Below are 21,837 nucleotides of genomic sequence, written 5' to 3'. Positions count from 1 at the left end.
TTCATTTTGTAATGCAAGTCCCATGTCCAGTTTTACCAAAATATTTAAGTTACATCTGTGGAGGGCATTCCTCTTTTTTTTTTTTTTAATTTTATTTATTTATTTGACAGAGAGACACAGTGAGAAAGGGAACACAAGCAGGGCGAGTGGGAGAGGGAGAAACAGGCTCCCCGCTGAGCAGGTATCCCGATGCGGGACTCGATCCCAGGACCCTGGGATCATGACCTGAGTCGAAGGCAGACGCTTAACCGACTGAGCCACCCAGGCGTCCCGAGGGCATTCCTTTTTAAAAGAAAAAATTTATTTTAAGATTTTTCATGTTTTGGGGCGCCTGGGTGGCTCAGTCTGTTAAGCATCCAATTCTTGATCTCAGCTCAGGTCTTGATCTCCGGGTCGTGAGTTCAAGCCCCACACTGGTCTCCACACTGGGCATGGAGAGTACTTAAAAAATAAATAAAATGACAATGTAAATAAATAAATAAATTTCACCATTTAAATTATTTTGGTTTTCACTATTTAAAAAAAATCCTGGGGTGCCTGGGTGGCTCAGTCGTTAAGCGTCTGTCTTCAGCTCAGGTCATGATCCCAGAGTCCTGGGATTGAGCCCCGCATCGGGATCCCTGCTCAGCAAGGAGCCTGTTTCTCCCTCTCCCACTCCCCCTGCTTGTGTTCCCTCTCTTGCTGTGTCTCTCTCTGTCAAATAAATAAATAAAATCTTTAAAAAAAAATCCTTTGTAACATGAAATAACATTTTCCATCACCATATTAGATTTAATGCAGTACCGCATTAAACTTTCCTCTGTAGTCTACCTTTTTCCATCAACATGGGTGTGCCACCAACACCAAGTACAACAGTCACAGTGCCCAGCTCTACAGGGAGAGAGTCAAGTCGCTAGCCTCCCAAGCAACATGGAAGCATGGCACTGGTGGGTTGGACTGTCTCCTTTAGATGAATATTTGTTTCAGCAGAAAAAGTGGGTTTGTTATTTAAGATTTATTTATTTATTTGAGAGAGACAGAGAGCAGAGGGAGGGAAAGAGAGGAGAGAGGGGGAGAATCTCAAGCAAACTCCCTGCTGAGCGGGGGGCCCAACATGGGGCTCGATGCCACGACCCTGAGATCATGACATCAGGCAAAATCAAGAGGCAGACGTTTAACCAACTAAGCCACCGAGGCGCCCCAAAAAAGTGGTTTTTATCTCTAACAGTAAAACTAAGGAACAACATACAGTCGATTCTCATTATCCGTGGTAGTTATGGTCTATAAAGTCACTGTGAACACAGAATTATTAGCAAATGCTGAAACACCGCTCCTCGGGAAAATACAGGGTTAGATTCCCATGGGCTTCTGGTCATATTTTCACCAACTGATCAGTATATGTAACTTTATTTCATGTGTATTTCTGTTTAGCGACCCCTTATTTAGTATATATTGTTGGCTTATTAACACTGAGCTCAGGACCAACAGCACTCTAACTTGTGCCTGAATGGGGCTTATCTAACACTGCAGTTTCTCCATAAGGCAGTCACAGCCTTCATGTGTTTACAAACACCGGACAGCACCTCGGCACTACGTGGGGGCCATTTTAACGACTGAACCACCCAGGCGCCCCTACATGGGGGCCATTTTAAACAATGAAATTACAAAAAACCCCACAACAATATGAAGAATGGGTACTGAATAAACCACAGAAAGGACACTTATTTACTATATGAGACTGAAACAAGAAGGTGAGCGTTGCCTTGTTCAACATCAGCTGGGAACGTGCAACCTCAGATGACTCAACTTCTTTGTTGTTCTGCACAAATGACCACAGAAGTACCTCGAGTACTGAGTTTGGGGTTACAAGTAAATTGTAGCAAGAGGTGAATCCGCAAATACGTAATCCACAAATAATGAGGACTGACTGTACTCTGGAACTTGTACTTAGATACGAAGTCCTTTTTCTTTCTCTTTCAGAAATAGCTTGTGGATCTGGGTACTTGACTTCCTTAAGGTTTGGAAGCAAAAGTTATTGGGTTGATAACTTAGTAAAATGTGCTCAGGGGCCCTATGTAGATATGTTACTTATTTTATAATAGTAAAAAGTACGAATCTTTTTTTAAAATTGAGATACAACCGATATATGACATTATAGTTGACCTGAACTACACAGGTTTGAATAGCACAGGTCCACTTATACATGAATTTTTTTACAGTATAGCACTGTAAATGTACTTTCTCTTCCTTATGATTTTCCCATTTTCTTCTATCTGGCTTATTTCACTGTAAGAATAGAGTATTAATACATATAACATACAAAATACGTGTTGTTTATTATGGTAAGGCATCTGGTCCACAGTAAGCTCTTAGTAATTAAGTTTTGGGGAGTCAAAATTTATACATGGATTTTTTTTGACAGAGAGAGAGAGAGACAGTGAGAGAGGGAACACAAACAGGGGGAGTGGGAGAGGGAGAAGCAGGCTTCCTGCAGAGCAAGGAGCCAGATGCGGGGCTCCATCCCAGGACCCTGGGATCATGACCTGAGCTGAAGGCAGACGTTTAACTGAGCCACCCAGGCGCCCCTACACATGGATTTTTAACTACACAGGGGATAGGCACCCCTAACCCCCCCAATTATTCAAGGATCAACTATATATTAGTTTCATACACACAACATAATGATTCGATGTTTGTATATATTACAAAATGATCATCACAGTAAGTCTAGTTAATATTTATGACCATACACAGTTCAATTTTTCTTGCATTGAGACTTTTTTTTTTTTTTAAAGATTTTTTATTTATTTGACAGAGAGAGAAACAGCGAGAGAGGGAACACAAGCAGGGGGAGTGGGAGAGGGAGAAGCAGGCTACCCGCGGAGCAGGGAGCCCAATGCGGGGCTCGATCCCAGGACCCTGGGACCATGACCTGAGCCGAAGGCAGACGCTTAACGACTGAGCCACCCCAGGCGCCCCTGCATTGAGACTTTAAAGATATACATTCTTAGCAAATTTCAATATGCAATACAGTATTAACTATAATCACCACGCTGTACATTACATTCCCAACTTAATTATAACTGGAAGCTTATATCTTCTGCTAAAAAAGATTTTTCTTTTTCTTTTTTTTCTGAATAATAATCCACTGTACATATACACCGTATTTTCTTTATCCACTCATCCATCAACGGACATTTAAGTTGTTTTCATATCTTGGTGACTGTGTAAATAATACTGCAGTAAACATGGGGGTACATATATTTTTTCAAATTAGTGTTTTCTTTTTCTCTGGGTAAATACCCAGAAGTGGAATTATGGAACTGTATGTTATTTCTATTTTTAATTTTTGAGGAACCTCCATACTGTTTTCCACAGTGGCTACACCAATTTACATTCTCACTAACAGTGCACAAGGGTTCCCTTTTCTTCACATCCTCACCAACACCTGTTATTTCTTGTCTTTTTCATAAAAGCCATTCTTACAAGTATGAGATGATATCTCACTGTGGTTTTGATTTTCTCAAATATACGTGTTAACTGTGATTTTTAAAACTAAATAAAATACTATAATTAAAAACTAGACATTTGGACACATCACTTACGCAGGATGCCAACCAAAAATGTGTCATCTGATTCTTAGCTTAAGGAAACATCAAACACCAACTTATGGAAATCTAATGTAATAACTGGCTTATATTTTTCAAAAATGTCTGTGAATGAAAGAGAAAGAATGGCTGGGAAACTGTTCCAGAGCAAAGGACAGTAAAGAGATGTGACAATTAAATGCAGTACGAAGGGCACCTGGGTGGCTCAGCCGTTAAGCGTCTGCCTTTGGCTCAGGTCATGATCCCACGGTCCTAGGGTTAAGCCCCACATCGGGCTCCCTGCTCAGAGGAAAGCCTGCTTCTCCCTCTCCCACTCCCCCTGCTTGTGTTCCCTCTCTCGCTGTCTCTCTATCAAATAAATTAAAAAAAATCTTTAAAAAAAAATAAATAAATGCAGTACAAAATCATGAATTGGATACTCTAGTACTAGAAAGGACATTACGGGGATAATTAATGAAAAGGAAATATGCATTATAGATAAGAGATTTGTATCCATGTTATATTTCCTGTTTTATGATTATGTAAGAAAATATTCTTAGGAAATACACACTAAAGTATCAAAGGGGTAAAGGAGGCTAATGAATGCAATCTTCTCTCAAATGCTTCTGAAGAACAATAAAATGTGATTGCAAATGAGGCAATTATTAAAAATTGGTGACTTGAGAAAGGCTACGGTAGTTCTTTGTTCTGTTCTTGAATTTTCTAAAATTTAAAATGATTTCAAAATGTTTTTTAAAAGCTGTGTAATAAAACATGCATATATGAACTTACTACTGTCTTCTGTTGTTGAGATCTTTCCAGTTTGACCAAAAATGACATTAGCAGCAGATAAACAGTGCCTGGCCTCCATAAAACATAGCTGTTGAGGAAATAAACAAGAGTAAGTACAATTATCACCCAGCCTTATTTGCAATTAACACTTACATAAAGTCTTCTAATATGAGAAAAGCTTTATAGCTTTAGGTATATAGTATTAGGTAAGGAGACCTAAGGAGACCCTGTGTGGTTGCTGAACATTAAGAAGGTATATGACATGTATTCTCTGGTTAAAAAGCCACCTCAAATATTAAAATAACAATGCCCGCAAACTCCTAATAATAATCCAAACTGGCTGAGAGACAACTGCTGACTGAACTCAAAGTTAGCTCTCTTCCAGTTATCAATAAGTATAATTCAAGAATGCCTATCATCCTAGACTGAGAGTGCTTCAGACAGTCCTTTAGGTTCAATCCACATAGCCAAAATGCCATGCGTGATAAATGTGTCCCTTGTCAGAGGACTTGGGAGATTTAATTTTCTGAGGTTTAGAGATCTCTCTATATATCCTACTTCAAAGGCAAAAAAGGGTAAATATGGATAGGAAGAGATTCCTGTCTCCTAGAATTTGGGGAATTTACATATAATGAATGTGGATCCCCACCAAGTTTTGAAGTTAACAGATCTCCACAGATGAACTTTCTGCAATTGCTTTACCAACACACTCGAAGACTTCCTAATTCAAATTTGGGCATGGTAAAGTTCTCACCCACTTGGAGAAGATCTCTTTGTTAATATAAACATTTTGCATTTATCATGTAAGTCACAGGACCAACCCAGCAGAAATACAAAGTTAAAGTCCAACTTTTAGTTGGAAGCCACCCTCATCAATTAAATGTTTAGTTCGTATTAATACTACCTCATTTTGTTGAGAAGATTTTTCATGGTTGGCTATGACTTTAAAATCTCGGCATTAAACGTACCTCTCCATGATAGCAAATTCAGAAGCCACCTTGAGAATAGCTGGGTACTGTGTACAGTATTAGCCCAGCAACATAATCTATAGATCAGAATGTTGGTATACACCTCCGAAGCCCAAAGAAAGTTACAGTTTACACGAAGAAGCTTTAACTGTCCCTCTACTATCCCTTACCCATCTTTATCACTTCAGCTTTGGTCAGACTGGTTCCCTGCAAGCAGTCACTGCTACGACAGCGAGTGCCTTGTGCCCTCTAGGTGGCTGGTAAATGTGGGACTTTAGCACCTGCCAGGTGGGGACACATCAAGTAGCAAAACCTCATCACTGGAACCGGATGAAGATGAGAATGATATAAATGACAACTGCATTGTTTTAAAGAAAATGGTTCAAATCTCTATTTACAATATAACTCAGCTAGCTGTAACAAAAACTTATAAAACATTTTGGTTAAAAAAAAAAAAAAGCACAGGGTGGGGGAGGTATTCGTGAAAATTACTGCATGCTCCACATAAGCAATGCTTAACAACTTTAAATTTTTTCTTACACTTCGAATTAATATCTAGATATCTTAGTACTATTAATATTGGTGGAGTTTAAGGTGTTAATTAAAATCACAGTGAATACGTGGCTTTAAAGTTGCTAAACAAAACAAGTAAGGGGCCTCTGGAAGCTATAAAAGAAGGCGCCACAAGCAGAGGCACCGATAACACTTCTGATGATGAGCACGATGAAATGGATTCATGACAGTTAGGTTTAACTGAATGCTCCAACAGACGCGACAGCGTTACTTACACGCTTGATCTTAGACCAAAGTCCTAGAAGCGATGCTGCAGTCACCACAGCCCTTTCTCGCCTGCTAATAGCTTTTCTGAATGAAATTCGGTGGGACAATACTTTAAACATAGGGCGCATTTACAGAACCAGCACTAACAAAAAGCTTAGAAAGGACAAAGGCCCAGTAAGGATATGGCAGCAGGTAACCAGAGAGATTTAAAGAAGGAACTCTGATAAGCAAAGAATTACCGATATTTCAGAGTGAATCAGGAATACAAGTAAAAGTAATTTCTATTGTTGAATATCTTACTGAGGATTAATCGAAAATCTGGCTGGGAAAGGTGGCTGAAAAGCGTTTCAGCATTAAAACTCTTAGGGAAGAAAGGAATAAATAGTCCAATTGAAAATATACCAACATGATTCTGAATAATTGTGATAAACAACTGAGAAGCTCAAGTTTGTTCTGTGTAATCCTCCAGAAGAAGTGTATCATAAAGAGCGACAACTCTGGAACTGAGCAGAGACATTTCCAACAGAGAAAAATTACTATGGAGGAGTTAATTCTAAAGAATAACTGAAATGGATCACATGCTTTTATCAAAGCCCACATTTAACAGTCAACTTCCTCGGACAAATCCTCATAGTTACCAGATTACCACGGTATAAAGATAAAGCTGTATCTATAAGATAAACTCTGCAATTTAAGGTAACATCTCACTAGAATGAATTGATACTGTTCTGTATCAAAAAAGATGGTCTTAGGTAACTAACATGTAATTTTAGGGCTAGCAGCATGTAAGACAAAGACAAAATTCAGCATCTTACGATTCAAAAGGATTAATGCAACAAAAAGCTACAAAAGTCTAATATACTGGCAAACTGGGCTGCATTTTTCTGTCCAGTTTACAGCGTAAAATACAAGCTACCTGTTTTTAAAAGATGACATTTTCAAGGTACTCCTGGTTCTATTTTTACACACACTAGCAGTAACTTTGTTAGACAACTATTTGAGAAGCTTACCTTATTGATGTAAAATTGCGACAAGGTAGCAGCATTAATAGCCCACTCTATAGGATGGTAGGCATTGTGTTCAAGCTGCCGTTTTAGGGTACTGTGACAATAATGAGCAGCCTTCTCAAACATTTCCATATGCTGGTAGACTTGAGCCAGGTAATAGAGGTTATGAGTATAAACCTTCTCAAATCTATGAAGAAAAAGCAAATATTTGTATAATGGTTTACAATTTATAAGGAACTTTCCTATAGCTTGGTCGTCTCACCAACCCTTTGATTTGGGTATGGCTATTGCATCTATCCGACAGATAAGGAAAACGGAGCCTCAGAGTTGAACAGGGTCACATATCTAGTAAGTGGCAAATGGACGTTTTAAAATCCATGTCAGAATCCACATTCTGTAACTTTAGGAGTGTCTCAAAAGAGAAAATACTGTGCTTTTTGGAACAATCATCTTATCTATACTATGTGGAATTACCTGTGAGAGCAGATTTCTGTACCTACTCACCTTTTTGATCTCTCTTGTTCAGTAAGTTTCTCTTCTTCAGGAAGAAAATGCTCAGTAGGATCAAGAGGAGGACTCCCAATCTACAATTAAAGAAAAACAAAACTCTAAAATTTTAAACTGTAAACACCAAGCGCCCTCCTCTGGAGAAATCAAATTTTTAAAGCCCAGTATATTTCATTTTTTACCAGTTCCTTTTCATGTTACCCAAGAAGTAATTTTCTTAACCATAAAATTTTAAAGAGTCAAACAAATAAAAGATGATTGCCTAGAAGCTCACAGTTGATAAAATTTTAACTGCTGTGGGAGGTGAACCTCAAATATACTAAAAAAAGATCTACCAATTTGCCTTTTTTCTCAAGGGAATGAGAAAAGTATATAGATTGCCCCCTTTTAATACAGAGGCAATAAAATCAGTGATTCTGTTGTGTGTTACCTTGGCCAAGTCACCCAATCTCTTGTGCTTCTGTTTTCTCATTGATAAAATTCCCTCATAAGATTGCTATGAGGATTCAATGAGTTAATACATGTAAGTCACTTATAATACCATCTTAAGCCCTCTGAAAGAGCACCACTACTGCCTCATCTACTTCTGTGAGGACAGACCTATCCACAAGACCAGCCTTGCTTTGAAGTGAATTCGTTAAACTTCAAATAGCAAAAATGCCTTCCATTTTTAAAAATGTGATCTTACATTCTGGATGTAAATGCTAAAAGTATCACAACTTGGGTTCCTAGAATTTACAGAAAGTAAAAATGACTAAGACAGGAAGCAAGGCCGAAAGCAAACACAATAGATAAGTAATTCTCCCAAGATCTCAATAATTTTGAGGGCTGTTTATATGCTTACTCTTAAAAAAAATATATATGCTTACTCTTTTTTTGATGAAGGGAATTAATCTATGCATTATTTTCTATACATATTTCATTGTTAGGGCTACCACATGTCATATATAACCCTAAATCAAACCACTCTCTTCTCTGAACTAAAACACAGGTATAACTCAGTACAAAAAGTTTGATATGTTTTATGTTTCTATATTAATGATAATGAAATATCATAAGTGTTTGGTATCTACACACTTTTTGAGGGCAGGGGAAGGACAGAGGGAGAGAAAGAATGAGAATTTTAAGCAGACTTCATGTCAAGCACAGAGCCCAACGTGGGCTCAATCTCACAACCCTGAGATCATGATCTGAGCCGAAATCAAGAGTCAGATGCTAAACCGACTGAGGCACCCAGCTGGCCTGGATCTTCACCTTTTTTTTTTTTTTTTTTTAAATTTTTTTTGTTTGTCAGAGAGCAAGAGAGAGAGCGCAAGGTGAGAGGCAGGCAGGGGAGAAGCAGGCTCTTCGCTGAGCAAGGAGTCTGATGTGGGACTCGATCCCAGGACCCCAAGATCATGACCCAAGCCAAAGGTAGACGCTTAACCGACTGAGACACCCAGGCATCCCGGATCTTCACATTTTAAATGAACAATTTCATGTATAAGAGTGTGAGCCTAAAATCATGAAAGGAGGGTGTTCTATACAGATAGATGTTTCTGTGATCTGTCGCACATACACAGGCAGGCTAATGTTTTTGAGATTCATGCTATGTGAATAACCTTGGGAGCTTGGTTGTTTGAAATATATTATCTGGCCTCCAGCCCAGAACTGGCCCTTCTGTTCTGGATGCCAAGAGCTACAAATCTTGTCTCACATCCCCTCCTGCTCCAGGCTGGGCTGGACCCCTGGAATGGGATCCGAGAGAAGAGGCAGACAAACATACCCTAGGCTCCTTGAAAATATAAAAACATGATAACAGAAATGCAGCTCGCTCCACACGGCATGTAAGGAAACCATGTTTAACTCAAGCCCCATCATTTGCCCTATAAATATGGCGCTTATGGGGTCTCACCTAGGGGGAGGATGCTCCACCCAGGCCTCTCCATTGGGACTCCAACCTGGCTGTTTCCACGGGGCTTCCCCAGCTAATGAGACTGGATGTTGTAAGTACTCAATGTGATGTAATTTTGCCTTATTCTCATTTATTGCCTACTATTACCTTCATCTATGTATAGATTCCTTTCCTCTTCTGTTTCTATTAGGTTTCTACAGTAATAATAAAGCTTTCTTTCCTTTTCAAAACCTAACACGGCTGTTGTGAATCTTTTGTTCAGAACAGAAAGTAACATCTCCATTTGGCTTTGTGGTGCTCTGCTCCTCTTCTTAGTACGTTAGGAGGAAAGTTAAAACACCAAGGTAGAAGCACCATGACTTTTAAAATGTACATTCTAAAATTTCTTGGTTGTGGGGGTGGGCAGGAGGGTGCCTGGGTGGCTCAGTAAGTTAAGCATCTGCCATCTGCCTTTGGCTCAGGTCATGATCTCAGGGTCCTGGGATCGAGCCCTGTGTTGGGCTCCCTGCTCAGAAGGAAGTGTGCTTCTCCCTCTCCCTCTGCCCCACCCCACCCCCTGCTTGTGTTTTCTTTTCCTCTCTAACTCAAATAAATAAATAAAATCTTAAAAAGAAAATCCTTGGGGATATAATTAACATGCTGATTTGCTCCAATCTTTATCCTCCAGGGGTAGCTTGTTATGGGTAGGGACATTTTATTCCTATTTGATTCCCTAGCATTTTGCACAGTATCTGGCACATAGTAAAAACAATACATGTCTAGTGAATTAAACTGACAAAGCAAATAGGAATGTTCCGTCTATGCCTTCTGCTCACAGCACATTCCTTTTACTTGTTATCCTTTTGGTATAGATATGGAAGTCCTCTACATACTACACAGTTCTTTTTTTAAATTTTTTTTATTTTACTTATTTATTTGTCAGAGAGAGAGAGAGCACAAGCAGGGGGAGTGGCAGGCAGAGGGAGAAGCAGACTCCTGCTGAGCAAGGAGCCTGCTGCGGGATCTGATCCCAGGACTCTGGGTTCATGACCTGAGCCTAAGGCAGATGGTTAACCGACTGAGCCACCCAGGCATTTCATTCTTTTTTTTTTCCTATATTTTTTTATTTATTCATTTGAGACAGAGGGCACAAGCAAGGGGAGAGGCAGAGAGGCAGAGGGAGAGGGAGAAGCAGACTCCCCACTGAGCCGGGAGCCCGATGTGGGGCTCAAGCCTAGGACCCAGAGATCATGACCTGAGCCAAAGGCAGACGCTTAACCATCTGAGCCACCCAGGTGCCCCTACACTACACAGTTCTTAAAGAAGCAGCTCAAACTTGTATTTTAGACTAAGTCCAATTACTGAGACAATACAATGTAGTGGTTAAACGTATGGGTTCTGGAATCAGGCTATGTGGGTCAGAATCCCAGCTTCACCACTTCTTAGTGTGTGGCCTTGGGCAAGTCACAATCTAGTGTGCTGCTTTTTCCTCATCTATATAATAGGAATAATAAAAGTATCTACCTTATAAGTTGTCATGAGGATTAAATGAGTTAAAACTGGTAAATCATCTATAATAGTGCCTGCAGGTACTATAAATAAGTGCTTAAATGTTTGTTAAATAAGTAAAATATCAACAGTGGGAATATAACAAACTAAAAAGCTTCTACAGAGTGAAGGAACCCAAAAACAAAATGAAAAGGCAACCTACCAAATAGAAAATTTCTGCAATCACGTATTTGAGAAGGGGTTAATATTCAAAATATATAAAAAACTCATGCGACTCAATAGCAAAAAGACCTAACCAATCTGATTTAAAAACAGGCAGAGGATCTAAATAGACGTTATTCAAAAAAAGACATACAGATGGCTAACAAATACATGAAAAGATGTTCAACATCACTAATCATCAGGGAAATGCAAATCAAAACTACAATGAGGTATTACTTCACACCTGTCAGAATGGCTATTATCAAAAAAGACAAGAAATAACAAGTGTTGGCAAAGTTAGAGAAAAGGGAACCCCTGTGCACTGTTGGTAGAGATGTAAATTAGGCAGCCTCTCTGGAAAACAGTATGGAGGTTTCTCAAAAAATTAAAAATAGAACTACCAGCAGAGTAGCGCAGCGGAAGCGTGCTGGGCCCATAAAAATAGAACTACCATACAATCCAGCAATTCCACTTCTGGGTATTTATCCAAAGGAAATGAAAACACGAAAAGATAAAAGCACCCCCATGTTCACTGTAGCATTATTTACAACAGCCAAGACCTGGAAACAACCTAAGTGTCCATCAGTGAATAAATGGAGAAAAAAGTGTGGTGTGTATACACACACACACACACACACACACACAGGAAATTATTTAGTCATAAAAAAAAGAAGGAAATCCTGCCATTTGTAATATGGATGGACTTTAAGGACATCATGGTAAATGAAATAAGTCAGAGAAAGACAAATACCATACGATCTCACTTATATATGGAATCTTAAAAAGAAAAAAAAGAAAAGCAAAAACACACAAGAAAAAAGAATGCCTAGATGCAGAGAGCAGACTGGTTGTTTCCAGAGGTGGAGGTAGTAAAGAAAAGGGTGAAGGTGGTCAAGAGACAAAAACTTCCAGTTATAAAACAAATAAATCTTGGGGATGCACTGTACAGCATGATGCCTACAGTTAGTAATACTGTATTGTATATTTGAATTTTGCTAAAAGAACAGATCTTAAAAGTTCTCATCACAAGAAAAAGAACTGTAAATGTATGTGGTAACAGACGTTAACTAGACTTGTGATCATTTCACAATATATACAGATATTGAATCATTGTGTGGTACATCCTATACCAATATAATGTTATATGTCAACTATATCTCAGTTTAAAATAAAGATTTAACATAAATGAGCAAACAAATCAGCCAGAAAACACAAACTCGAGTAAATACATGTAAAAAGGCATGAAGTAAACACTTTCAAAAGAAAAAATAAAAATGGAATATAAACACTTAAAAATCTTCGAAGAAATTCAAGTTAAGATTATTTTGCCTACAATAACGGCACAGATTTTTTTTTTAAAGCTACATAAGGAAAAGTTCCGAAGGAGATGAGAACTTTCATATACTACTGAAATAAGAGTACATTGCTAGTGTTTTGTGAAATGCTTTTAAATGGCCATTCTCCAAATACTGAACGGTACAACTTATATGTGGCATCTAAAAAAAAAAAAAAAAGGTTAACTCCTAGAAATAGAATAGAATGCTGGGTGCCAGGGGCTGGGAGAGGGGGAAATGGGGAGAAGCTGGGCAAAGGGCACAAACTTCCAGTTATAAGATGAGTAAGTTCTAAAGATCTAATAAACAACATAGTGACTATAGTTAACAATACTGTATTATATACTTGAAAGTTGCTAAGAAAGTAAATCTTAAATGTTCTCATCACCCCCCACTCGCCCCCAAAAAAGGTAATTATGTAAGGTGATGGAGATTGTTTTTTAAGATTTTATTTATTTATTTGAGAGAGAGAATGGGACAGAGAGAGCATGAGAGGGGGGAGGGTCAGAGGGAGAAGCAGACTCCCTGCTGAGCAGGGAGCCCAATGCGGGACTCGATCCCAGGACTCCAGGATTATGACCTGAACCAAAGGCAGTCGCTTAACCAATTGAGCCACCCAGGTGCCCAGGTGATGGAGATATTAACTAATCCTAGTGTGGTAATCATTTGCAGTATATTCATATATCAGATTATCACACTGTACACCCTAAATTTATACAATGTTATATGTCAATTATATCAATAAAGGTAGGGGGCACCTGGCTGGCTCAGTAGGTAGAGCATGTGACTCTTGATTTTGGAGTTGTGAGTTCGAGCCCCACACTAGGTGTATAGATTACTTAAAAAATAAAATGCTGGGAAAAATTCAAATAAATAAGTTAAATATCCCTCTGTCTCTTTTTTTTTTTAACTTTTTAAGTAATCTCTACACCCACAGTGGGGCTCAAACTCATGACCCCAAGATCAAGAGTCACATGCTCCAGCAACTGAGTTAGCCAGGTGCCCCAATATTTGGTCTCTTAACCTCACACAAAACCTACGAATGAATAACTCTTCATAACAATAAAATATATTTTCCTGGGCGCCTGGGTGGCTCAGTCGGTTAAGCGTCTGCCTTCGGCTCAGGTCATGATCCCAGGGTCCTGGGATCGAGTCCTGCATCGGGCTCCCTGCTCAGCGGGGAGTCTGCTTCTCCCTCTGCCTGCCGCTCCCCCTGCTTGTGCTCTCTCTCTGTGTCAAATAAATAAAATCTTTAAAAAATAAATAAATAAAATATATTTTCTTTATTACTTATTCTATATCTGAACAATTTTATGGAGAAAAAGAATCCCTTTATCTTAATACAATAATTATTCAACAATATTACCTTGAAAGGCAGCATGGTACAGTAGAAAGAACAAGAGTTTGGGGTCTGACAAACCAAATTTAAATCCTGACTCTGTCACACAGTGTATGTTAACCTCACTGAATGACAAGCTCCCTACCTATAAAAGGGAGTAACAGTACTTCCTTCATAAAACAACAAGAACAACAACAAAACAGTACCTCCTTCATAGAGTTGTGAGAATAAAATACAGCCTGCTTAAGCACTCAATAAACATTAGTGTTTATTAGTTATAACTTTTATTTTTTTAAGATTTTATTTATTTGTCAGAGAGAGAGAGAAAGAGAGCACAAGCAGGGGGAGCAGCAGGCAAAGTAGGCAGAGGGAGAAGGAGACTCCCCGCTGAGCAAGGAGCCCGAGGGGGGATCAATCCCAGGACCCGGAGATCATGACTTGAGCTGAAGGCAGCCGCCCAACTGACTGAGCCACCCAGGCGCACGTACAACTTCTAAAACTAAAATGTTCATTTTTATCACTTATAACATCTAGTCCATCTTTACAGAGAAGATGAAAAAACGTGAGTAGAGTATAATCAAGGTGTATGCACATATTGTATACATTTTCCATGTATTCATGATCCAGATGTTTATCATTTCAATGGTTATATCATATCCCCTTTTATTAGTGTACCATAGTTTACTTAACCATTCTGCAACTATTTGATACGTAGAGCATGTTTCTGGTGACTTTGCATTAACTACTCTATTATCTGATCCCCACAACATTTCTGTATTGTTGATAGGAAGGTTATCCCCATCTTACAGATGAGGAACCGGTGGCACAAAAATCGGAATTCCCCCAGGTCAGTCAGTTATAACCACAAACCAAACTAGAATCCCCGGTCTCCTATCTTCAAATCCAGTGATTTCCCCTGCTGTGTTTAGATCTCTCCTTTACCTAGAACTCTATTTCCTAAATCTAATGTCAGATTTTTTTTAAATGACATTCTAACACCTGCCACTATTAGGGCAATAATTTATGAAATACTAAAAATATTTTTATTCAGAATAACTATTGATACTAGGCAAGTACCAAATCATATAAGCAATTAAATTCTCCAGCTACTGTAGATATATATTTAAACTGAAACGCTCTATTAAAATTCACTCAAGCATTCACACAGTAGTAACATTCTTTTTTTTTTTTGATTGATCTGGATGGACAAAGTGGAATATCACTCATTATTTCAAGAAACAGGTACTGTTCTAGATGCTGTGGAAACAGCAGTGAATACAGTTAAAAAAATATCCTTGTCATCAGGGAGCTTACATTTTAGTACTGAAGATGGGTGATAAATAAGATAAATCACTAAAATGAACATCGTGTTAGATAATGGTAAGTGTGAAGCAGAAAATAAAGCAGGAAAGGAGGACAGGAAGTGTCAGAGGGGTGGTTTGTAGTATCAGGCAGAGTGGCCAGTGAGTGCTCACTGGATGGGAGACATCGGAGTCACAAGCTGAAGGGAATGAAGGAGTGAGCCAGGTCAATAGCTAGTGGAAGAGCAGTCTCAGCAGAGGAACAGTTAAGGGCAAAGACCCTGAGTCAGGAGCTTGTCTGGTGTGTTTCAGGAATAGCAAGAAGGCCAATGTAGCTACATCACAGTGAGACAGGAGAAAATAGTAGAAGATAAAATTAGAGAAGGGGCGCCTGGGTGGTGCAGTCGGTTGAGCAACTGACTCCTGGTTTCGGCTCAGGTTGAGATCTCAGGGTCAGGAGATCGAGCCCCGGGTCGGGCTCTGCACTCAGCACTGAGTCTGCTTAAAGATTCTCACTGCCTCTCCCTCTGCCCCTCCCCACCTCAAATAAATAAATCTTTTTTAAAAATTACAGAAATAATGGCAGCCAAACAGATAATGAACTTGTAGTCTTTATAAGGTCTTTGGGGTCTACACTAAGCAAGATGGGAAAGCCATTAGCAGAGCTTGAGGGAAGCAGTGATGTGATGGGAGCTGCGAACAGACTGAATGGGGCATGAGAGCATAAAGACCAGTTAGGAGACTACAGCAATAATCTCAGCAAGAGAGGGTGGTGGCTTTCACCAGGGGATAGCCGTGATCTATCTATGGTTTAGATATAATTTAAAGGTGAAGCTAACTGTAGGTTAGATACAGTGTGAGGAGAAGAGGAGTGTCCAAGGTTTTAGGCCTCAGCAACTGGAAGAAAAAAGTTGGTGTTTACAGCAAGGGAGGTGGAGAGGGGAAGGTTACCAGTGTTAAGATGGTAGCTTTAGAGACACCTACTCCTTAAAAAGTGCAAATGTCACATCAGCAGTGGGACAGACAAGTCTGGAATTGGAGAGGTACAGACTGGAGATATAATTGGGAGCCATCAGCAGAGAGATGGTATTTAGAACAAGGGAATGAAGGCAGATGGAAAGAGGAGATGTCCAAAGACTCCACTCTGGGTACTCCAGCGTTCAGAGGCTGGGAAATACGGAGGAAGCATCACAGAGAAGAAAGAAAAAGAGATGGAAGCTAAGTAAAAAAAGTGTTTCAAGGAAGAGAGACTAACAACTGTGCCAAATGCTAGATTGATCAACTATGTCAAATGCTACTGAGAAGTCAAATAAGATGAGGACTAAAAATTTACAGTGATTTTAGCAACATATAAAACACTGGTGAACTTGGTAAGACACTGATTTTCTTTTTCTTTTCTTTTGTTTTTTTTTTTTTAAAGATTTTATTTATTTATTTGAGACAGAGAGAATGAGATAGAGAGAGCATGAGAGGGAGGAGGGTCAGAGGGAGAAGCAGACTCCCTGCCGAGCAGGGAGCCCGATGCGGGACTCGATCCCGGGACTCCAGGATCATGACCTGAGCCGAAGGCAGTCGCTTAACCAACTGAGCCACCCAGGCGCCCTTCTTTTTCTTTTTTAAGACTTTTTTTTCCAGGCAACATACATTTATTTCACATTTCTAGGAGGTAAAAAAAAATATCAGATACCAATGCTTTATGCATGCTCAGGGCCAGCTTATAAATACTCCATTCCGGGGCCCCTGGGTGGCTCAGTCGTTGGGCGTCTGCCTTCCGCTCAGGTCATGATCCCGAGGTCCTGGGATTGAGCTCCGCACTGGGCTCCTCGCTCTGCGGGAGGCCTGCTTCTCCCTCTCCCACTCCCCCTGCTTGTGTTCCCTCTCTCGTTGTGTCTATCTCTGTCAAAGGAATAAATTTTAAAAAAAAAATCTAAAAATAAATAAATAAATAAATAAAATAAAATAAAATAAATATTCCATTCAGTGAAGTCTTAACACAAACTTGCATCAGTGAAAAGAAACTGGCAAAATCCATTTCCTGCCAATCAACTTGTCAGATGGTGAAGACCAAAACAGAATGTTTCATCAGTTTTAATTTTTTTCAAAGATTTTAATTATTTATTTGAGAGAGAGAGAGAGCGCATGCGCGCGAGCCTGCACACATGAGGTGGGGGGAGGGGCAGAGGGAGAGGCAGACTCCCCACTGAGCAAGGAGCCCAACGCCACTCGATCCTAGGACCCTGGGATCATGACCTGAGCCAAAGGCAGATGCTTAACCAACTGAGCTACCCAGGCACCCCCAGTTTTAATTTTTAAATACGACTGTCACATTGGAAAAATGAAATAAATTCATTAAAATAAACTGTACAAAGGCAAAGTAGAATAACAAAAAATATTTTACTAAAACGAAAGATTACAGAAATTTCCAGACAAGCCATATAAAATGGTCATAAGCTTTTTTTTAAAGGAAGGATTCTACACTTGAATCATAATGTTTATTAGTGAGGGCTGTGATGTTTGTTTAATGTTCCCATTTTGGTTCAATCAAGCTTGTCCATCTACAGCATCTAAATAAAGTTAGACTTGGCTAGAGAGCATATTCTAAAGAACTGGTTAGCTGCTTTTAACCAAGGCAATTAGATCACCAAAGAAGTGGGAAAGGAACCCATAAAATTAAAACTACTTCTCTCCCTCAAAAAAAATAATAAAAACACCCATACCCCTATAGCTAATCCTGACAATTACCTTCATTCACAGTGCTTCATACTTAAACCATGATGGGGGAAATGAATAAAAGCAGAGAGGGGCCACTCCTTTTAAACGTTTCACAACAATCCAGATGGTACTTCTAGCCTCTGCTCATGCTTTACAACACTGAATCAGGACAAGACATAGATCTGCTAATGTGCATTTAATCACCAAAGGACTGAAGATGTCCAGGCTTTTATTCTATAATGTCTCTAAGACTGTGCAAACAAAAAAGGAAGAAGTCTCGGCAGAACAGAAGTGATGCACGCTTAATGATCAGATCGATTTTAAATATTATTCATGGCATATAGCCTAGTGCATGCTCTAGCTGTTTCTATGGTTTGGGCTTCATCGGTCTTCCACCGCTCCGCTACATCATCATGGATCATCTGTATTGGGAGCACTTAACAAAGCCTGGATCGATAGCAGAACTTACGGATCTGCAGTGCTGAGGACCACTTATCTTTCAAAATATCTAAACATATTCTTCCCAACGTGTCTACATTAGGATGATAAATTTTGGTCATGAAACATAGTTTAAGGGCTACCATCAAGTATTCTTCTGGAAGGAATAATTCAAGTTTAAAAGTCCCTCCCTCAAAAATGAAACAAGACGAAATCAGAGAGGGAGACAAACCATAAGAGACTCTTAATCTCAGGAAACAAACTGAGGGTTGCTGGAGGGGAGAGGGGTGGGGGGGGATGTTTTGGCTTTGTGATGGACACTGGGGAGGGTATGTACTATGGTGAGTGCTGTGAATTGTGTAAGACTGATGAATCACAGACCTGTGCCCCTGAAACAAATAATACATTATATGTTAATTTAAAAAAATTTTTTTAAAGTCCCTCCCTCAAGAAAAATAAAATTAAATTAAAATTAAATCAAAAAATAAAAGTCCCTCCCTCAAATGGAAATCCTGGGGGCCAGCAATGACCACATGAAAATAACGGGCATTGTTTTCATCTGGTTCTGCTTTAATGCCAGGAACTGCTTCTGCCAACAAACGCTGGGTTTCCTTCATAATCCTGTGGGGCAGCCCGGCCATCTTGTCAACTCCCAAGTTTGGCCTCTGGTCTTGACTCTGGCTCTGCTTACTTCACACACGAGTGCTAAGATTTTATTTTTAAGTAATCTCTACACCCAACATGGGGCTCAAATGCACAACCCCGAGATCAAGAGTCACATAGTCTACTTGCTGAGCCAGCCAGGTGCCCCAATAAGGCATTGCTTCTTAACTCTGAATGTAAGAAACATCAAAATATCTGGTTATTTAAAGGAGTGCTACACATAGCCTCAAAATAAAATTAACTAAAATCCATTGTAATTTTAGAAGACTGCCGACATTTAAAAAAAACTGGGCTTTATTTTTTAGAGCAGTTTTAGGTTCACAGAAAAATTAAGCTGATGTGGACACCTGGGCAGCTCAGTGGGTTAAGTGTCTGCCTTTGGCTAAGGTCTTGATCTCAGGGTCCTGGGATCAAGCCCCCCACGTTGGGCTCCCTGCTCAGCGGGGAGACTTTACCCTCTCTGCCATTACCCCTGCTTGTGCTTGCTCTCTCCCACTGTGTGTGTGTCAAATAAATAAAATCTTAAAAAGAAAAATTAAGCTGATGATATAGAAATACCTCCTATACCCCCTTGCCTGCACACATGGGTAATCTACAAACTGCCAACTTTTAGCAGGCAAAATTTATTAAGGAATGGATCGTAACATAGTGATTTGCTGCTTTTACAGGGCTGTGACCCTCTAAAGTAGAAATTTTCGATCTAGGCTCCCTAGAGCCCTAGAAAGTTCTATGGTACCTCTTTTGTACCACCACAGTGGGGTGGGAAGAAGGCACCTAGTGGATTGGGCTGAGAGTTCTTCTGACCTGCTTAACCACAGTGGCTCAGTTTTTACAAATTACATTTCAAAGGGATTTCACAAGTGGAAAAAAAAAAAATCACGAAAACCTTTTCTCTGAGGCAGTGGTTCTCAAAGTATAGTACCTGGACCAGCAGCATCAACATCACCTGGCACCTTGTTAAAAAGGCAAATTCTCAGGCCTCAACCAAGACCTACTGAAGAGTCTGGGAGTGAACATTCTGTTTTAACAAGCCCTTCAGAGCCCTCCACAGACAGATGCATGCTGAAATTTGAGAACCATGCCCTCAAAGATTTCAGATATTTTGCTTAAGTAGCTGTTTGCTTTCCTGCAAGCACTGCTATTCTCAGTGGAAATCAAAATAAAATTTTTATTTTTACTTATATTTCAAAATAGAATTTTTATTTTGCTATTCTTTTTTAAAGATTTTATTTATGAGAGAAAGAGCACACATGCACTAGTAGGGGGGAGGGCAGAGGGAGAGGGAGAAGCAGACTCCCTGGGGAGCAGGGAGCCCGATGCAGGACTCAATCCCAGCACCCTGGAATCATGACCTGAGCCAAAGGCAGATGTGTAACCAACTAAGCCACCCAGGCGCCCTCAAAATAGAATTTTTAGATTATAAATGAAAATATGCCAATATCAGTATTTTAGGTTAATATCAGAATATTTCCTATATAATTATATTTGGACTAAGATTGCACTTAGACCCCATCTGAGGATTATTTTTAAGAACCCTATTTGGGGGGCGCCCAGGTGGCTCAGTCGTTAGGCATCTGCCTTCGGCTTGGGTCATGATCCCGGGGTCCTGGGATTGAGCCCCATATCGGGCTCCCTGGTCCACCAGAAGCCTGCTTCTCCCTCTCCCACTCCCCCTGCTTGTGTTCCCTCTCTCACTGTGTCTCTCTCTGTCAAATAAATTAATAAAATCTTAAAAAAAAAAAAAAAAGAACCCTATTAGGTAGCAGACCTATCCACAGAGACCTGACAGGCCAGAAAGGACTGGCATGATATATTCAGGGTACTAAACGAGAAAAATATGCAGCCAAGAATACTTTATCCAGCTAGGCTGTTACTGAAAATAGGAGAGATAAAAAGCTTCCAGGACAAACAGAAACTAAAAGAATTTGCAATCACCAAACCAGCCCTACAAGAAATATTGAAAGGGGTCCTCGAAGCAAGGAGAGAGCCCAAAAGTAACATAGACCAGAAAGGAACAGAGACAATATACAGTAACAGCCACCTTATAGGCAATATAATGGCACTAAATTCATATCTAAATTCATTATCGAGAAAAGGAAACCTGAGATCTGGCTGCTGACTGAGAAATGCAACACGGTCAAAATGTGGGTACAGCTCCTGATTCCCAGGATAGAAGATGGGAACAACTTCAGGGTCTCCATTCAGAGGAGACAGTTGCAGAACTAAGAACCGTTGTGAGTGAAGCTGCATCTTATCTGGACCAGATTATATTACAAGAGCCAAACTGGTTTCTAAAATAACTAAATATCCACACGTGGATGACTATCGCTGCACTGTGACAGAGATTGATGAGAAAGAATATATCAACCTTCGGCTCATCATATCAGAGCTAAGGAATCAATATGTCACTCTACATGACATAATCCGAAAAAATATCAAGAAGATCAAACGGCCCCAGAGCAGGAATGCAGAGACACTGTACTGAGGCCATGGCCAGGGCCAGGGGACTCTGTGAGTCTGGCTCAAGACCGACATTGCCTTGGTTTGTTATATGACTATCGTGATGGGGAAACTGGCTGGAAATAGTAATCACACCTCTCTCTGTTTTTAATTAGAGTCTTTTTTTTTTTTTTAAGATTTTATTTATTTATTTGACAGAGAGAGACACAGTGAGAGAGGGAACACAAGCAGGGGGAGTGGGAGAGGGAGAAGCAGGGCCCCACCGAGCAGGGAGCCCGATGAGGGGCTCGATCCCAGGACCCTGGGATCACGACCCGAGCTAAAGGCAGACGCCCCTTTAGTTAGAGTCTAATGAAACTCTCATGTAGTTCTGTGGGGGGGGGGGGG

General features: G+C 39.9%; 1 protein-coding gene and 2 pseudogenes across 1 annotated transcript in view; 1 reads left to right on the top strand and 2 right to left on the bottom strand.

Annotated features, from left to right (window-relative positions):
- Positions 1-21,837, bottom strand: part of KIFBP (kinesin family binding protein) — a 41,770-nt gene that overhangs the window by 6,919 nt on the left and 13,014 nt on the right. The window contains exons 3-5 of the mRNA XM_044916481.1: positions 7,618-7,697; positions 7,117-7,300; positions 4,362-4,446 (exon numbers count right to left, since the gene is read on the bottom strand). Of these exons, the coding sequence (XP_044772416.1) occupies positions 4,362-4,446; positions 7,117-7,300; positions 7,618-7,697 (349 nt within the window). The remainder of the gene's footprint in view (positions 1-4,361; positions 4,447-7,116; positions 7,301-7,617; positions 7,698-21,837) is intronic.
- On the bottom strand, positions 18,210-18,968 carry LOC110589110 (annotated as a pseudogene).
- On the top strand, positions 21,046-21,475 carry LOC110589362 (annotated as a pseudogene).

The sequence above is a fragment of the Neomonachus schauinslandi genome, chromosome 6, assembly GCF_002201575.2.
Source record: "Neomonachus schauinslandi chromosome 6, ASM220157v2, whole genome shotgun sequence".
NCBI lineage: Eukaryota > Metazoa > Chordata > Mammalia > Carnivora > Phocidae > Neomonachus > Neomonachus schauinslandi.
Note: the sequence above shows the minus strand (reverse complement) of the source record. Positions and strands in the feature narration are given on the sequence as shown.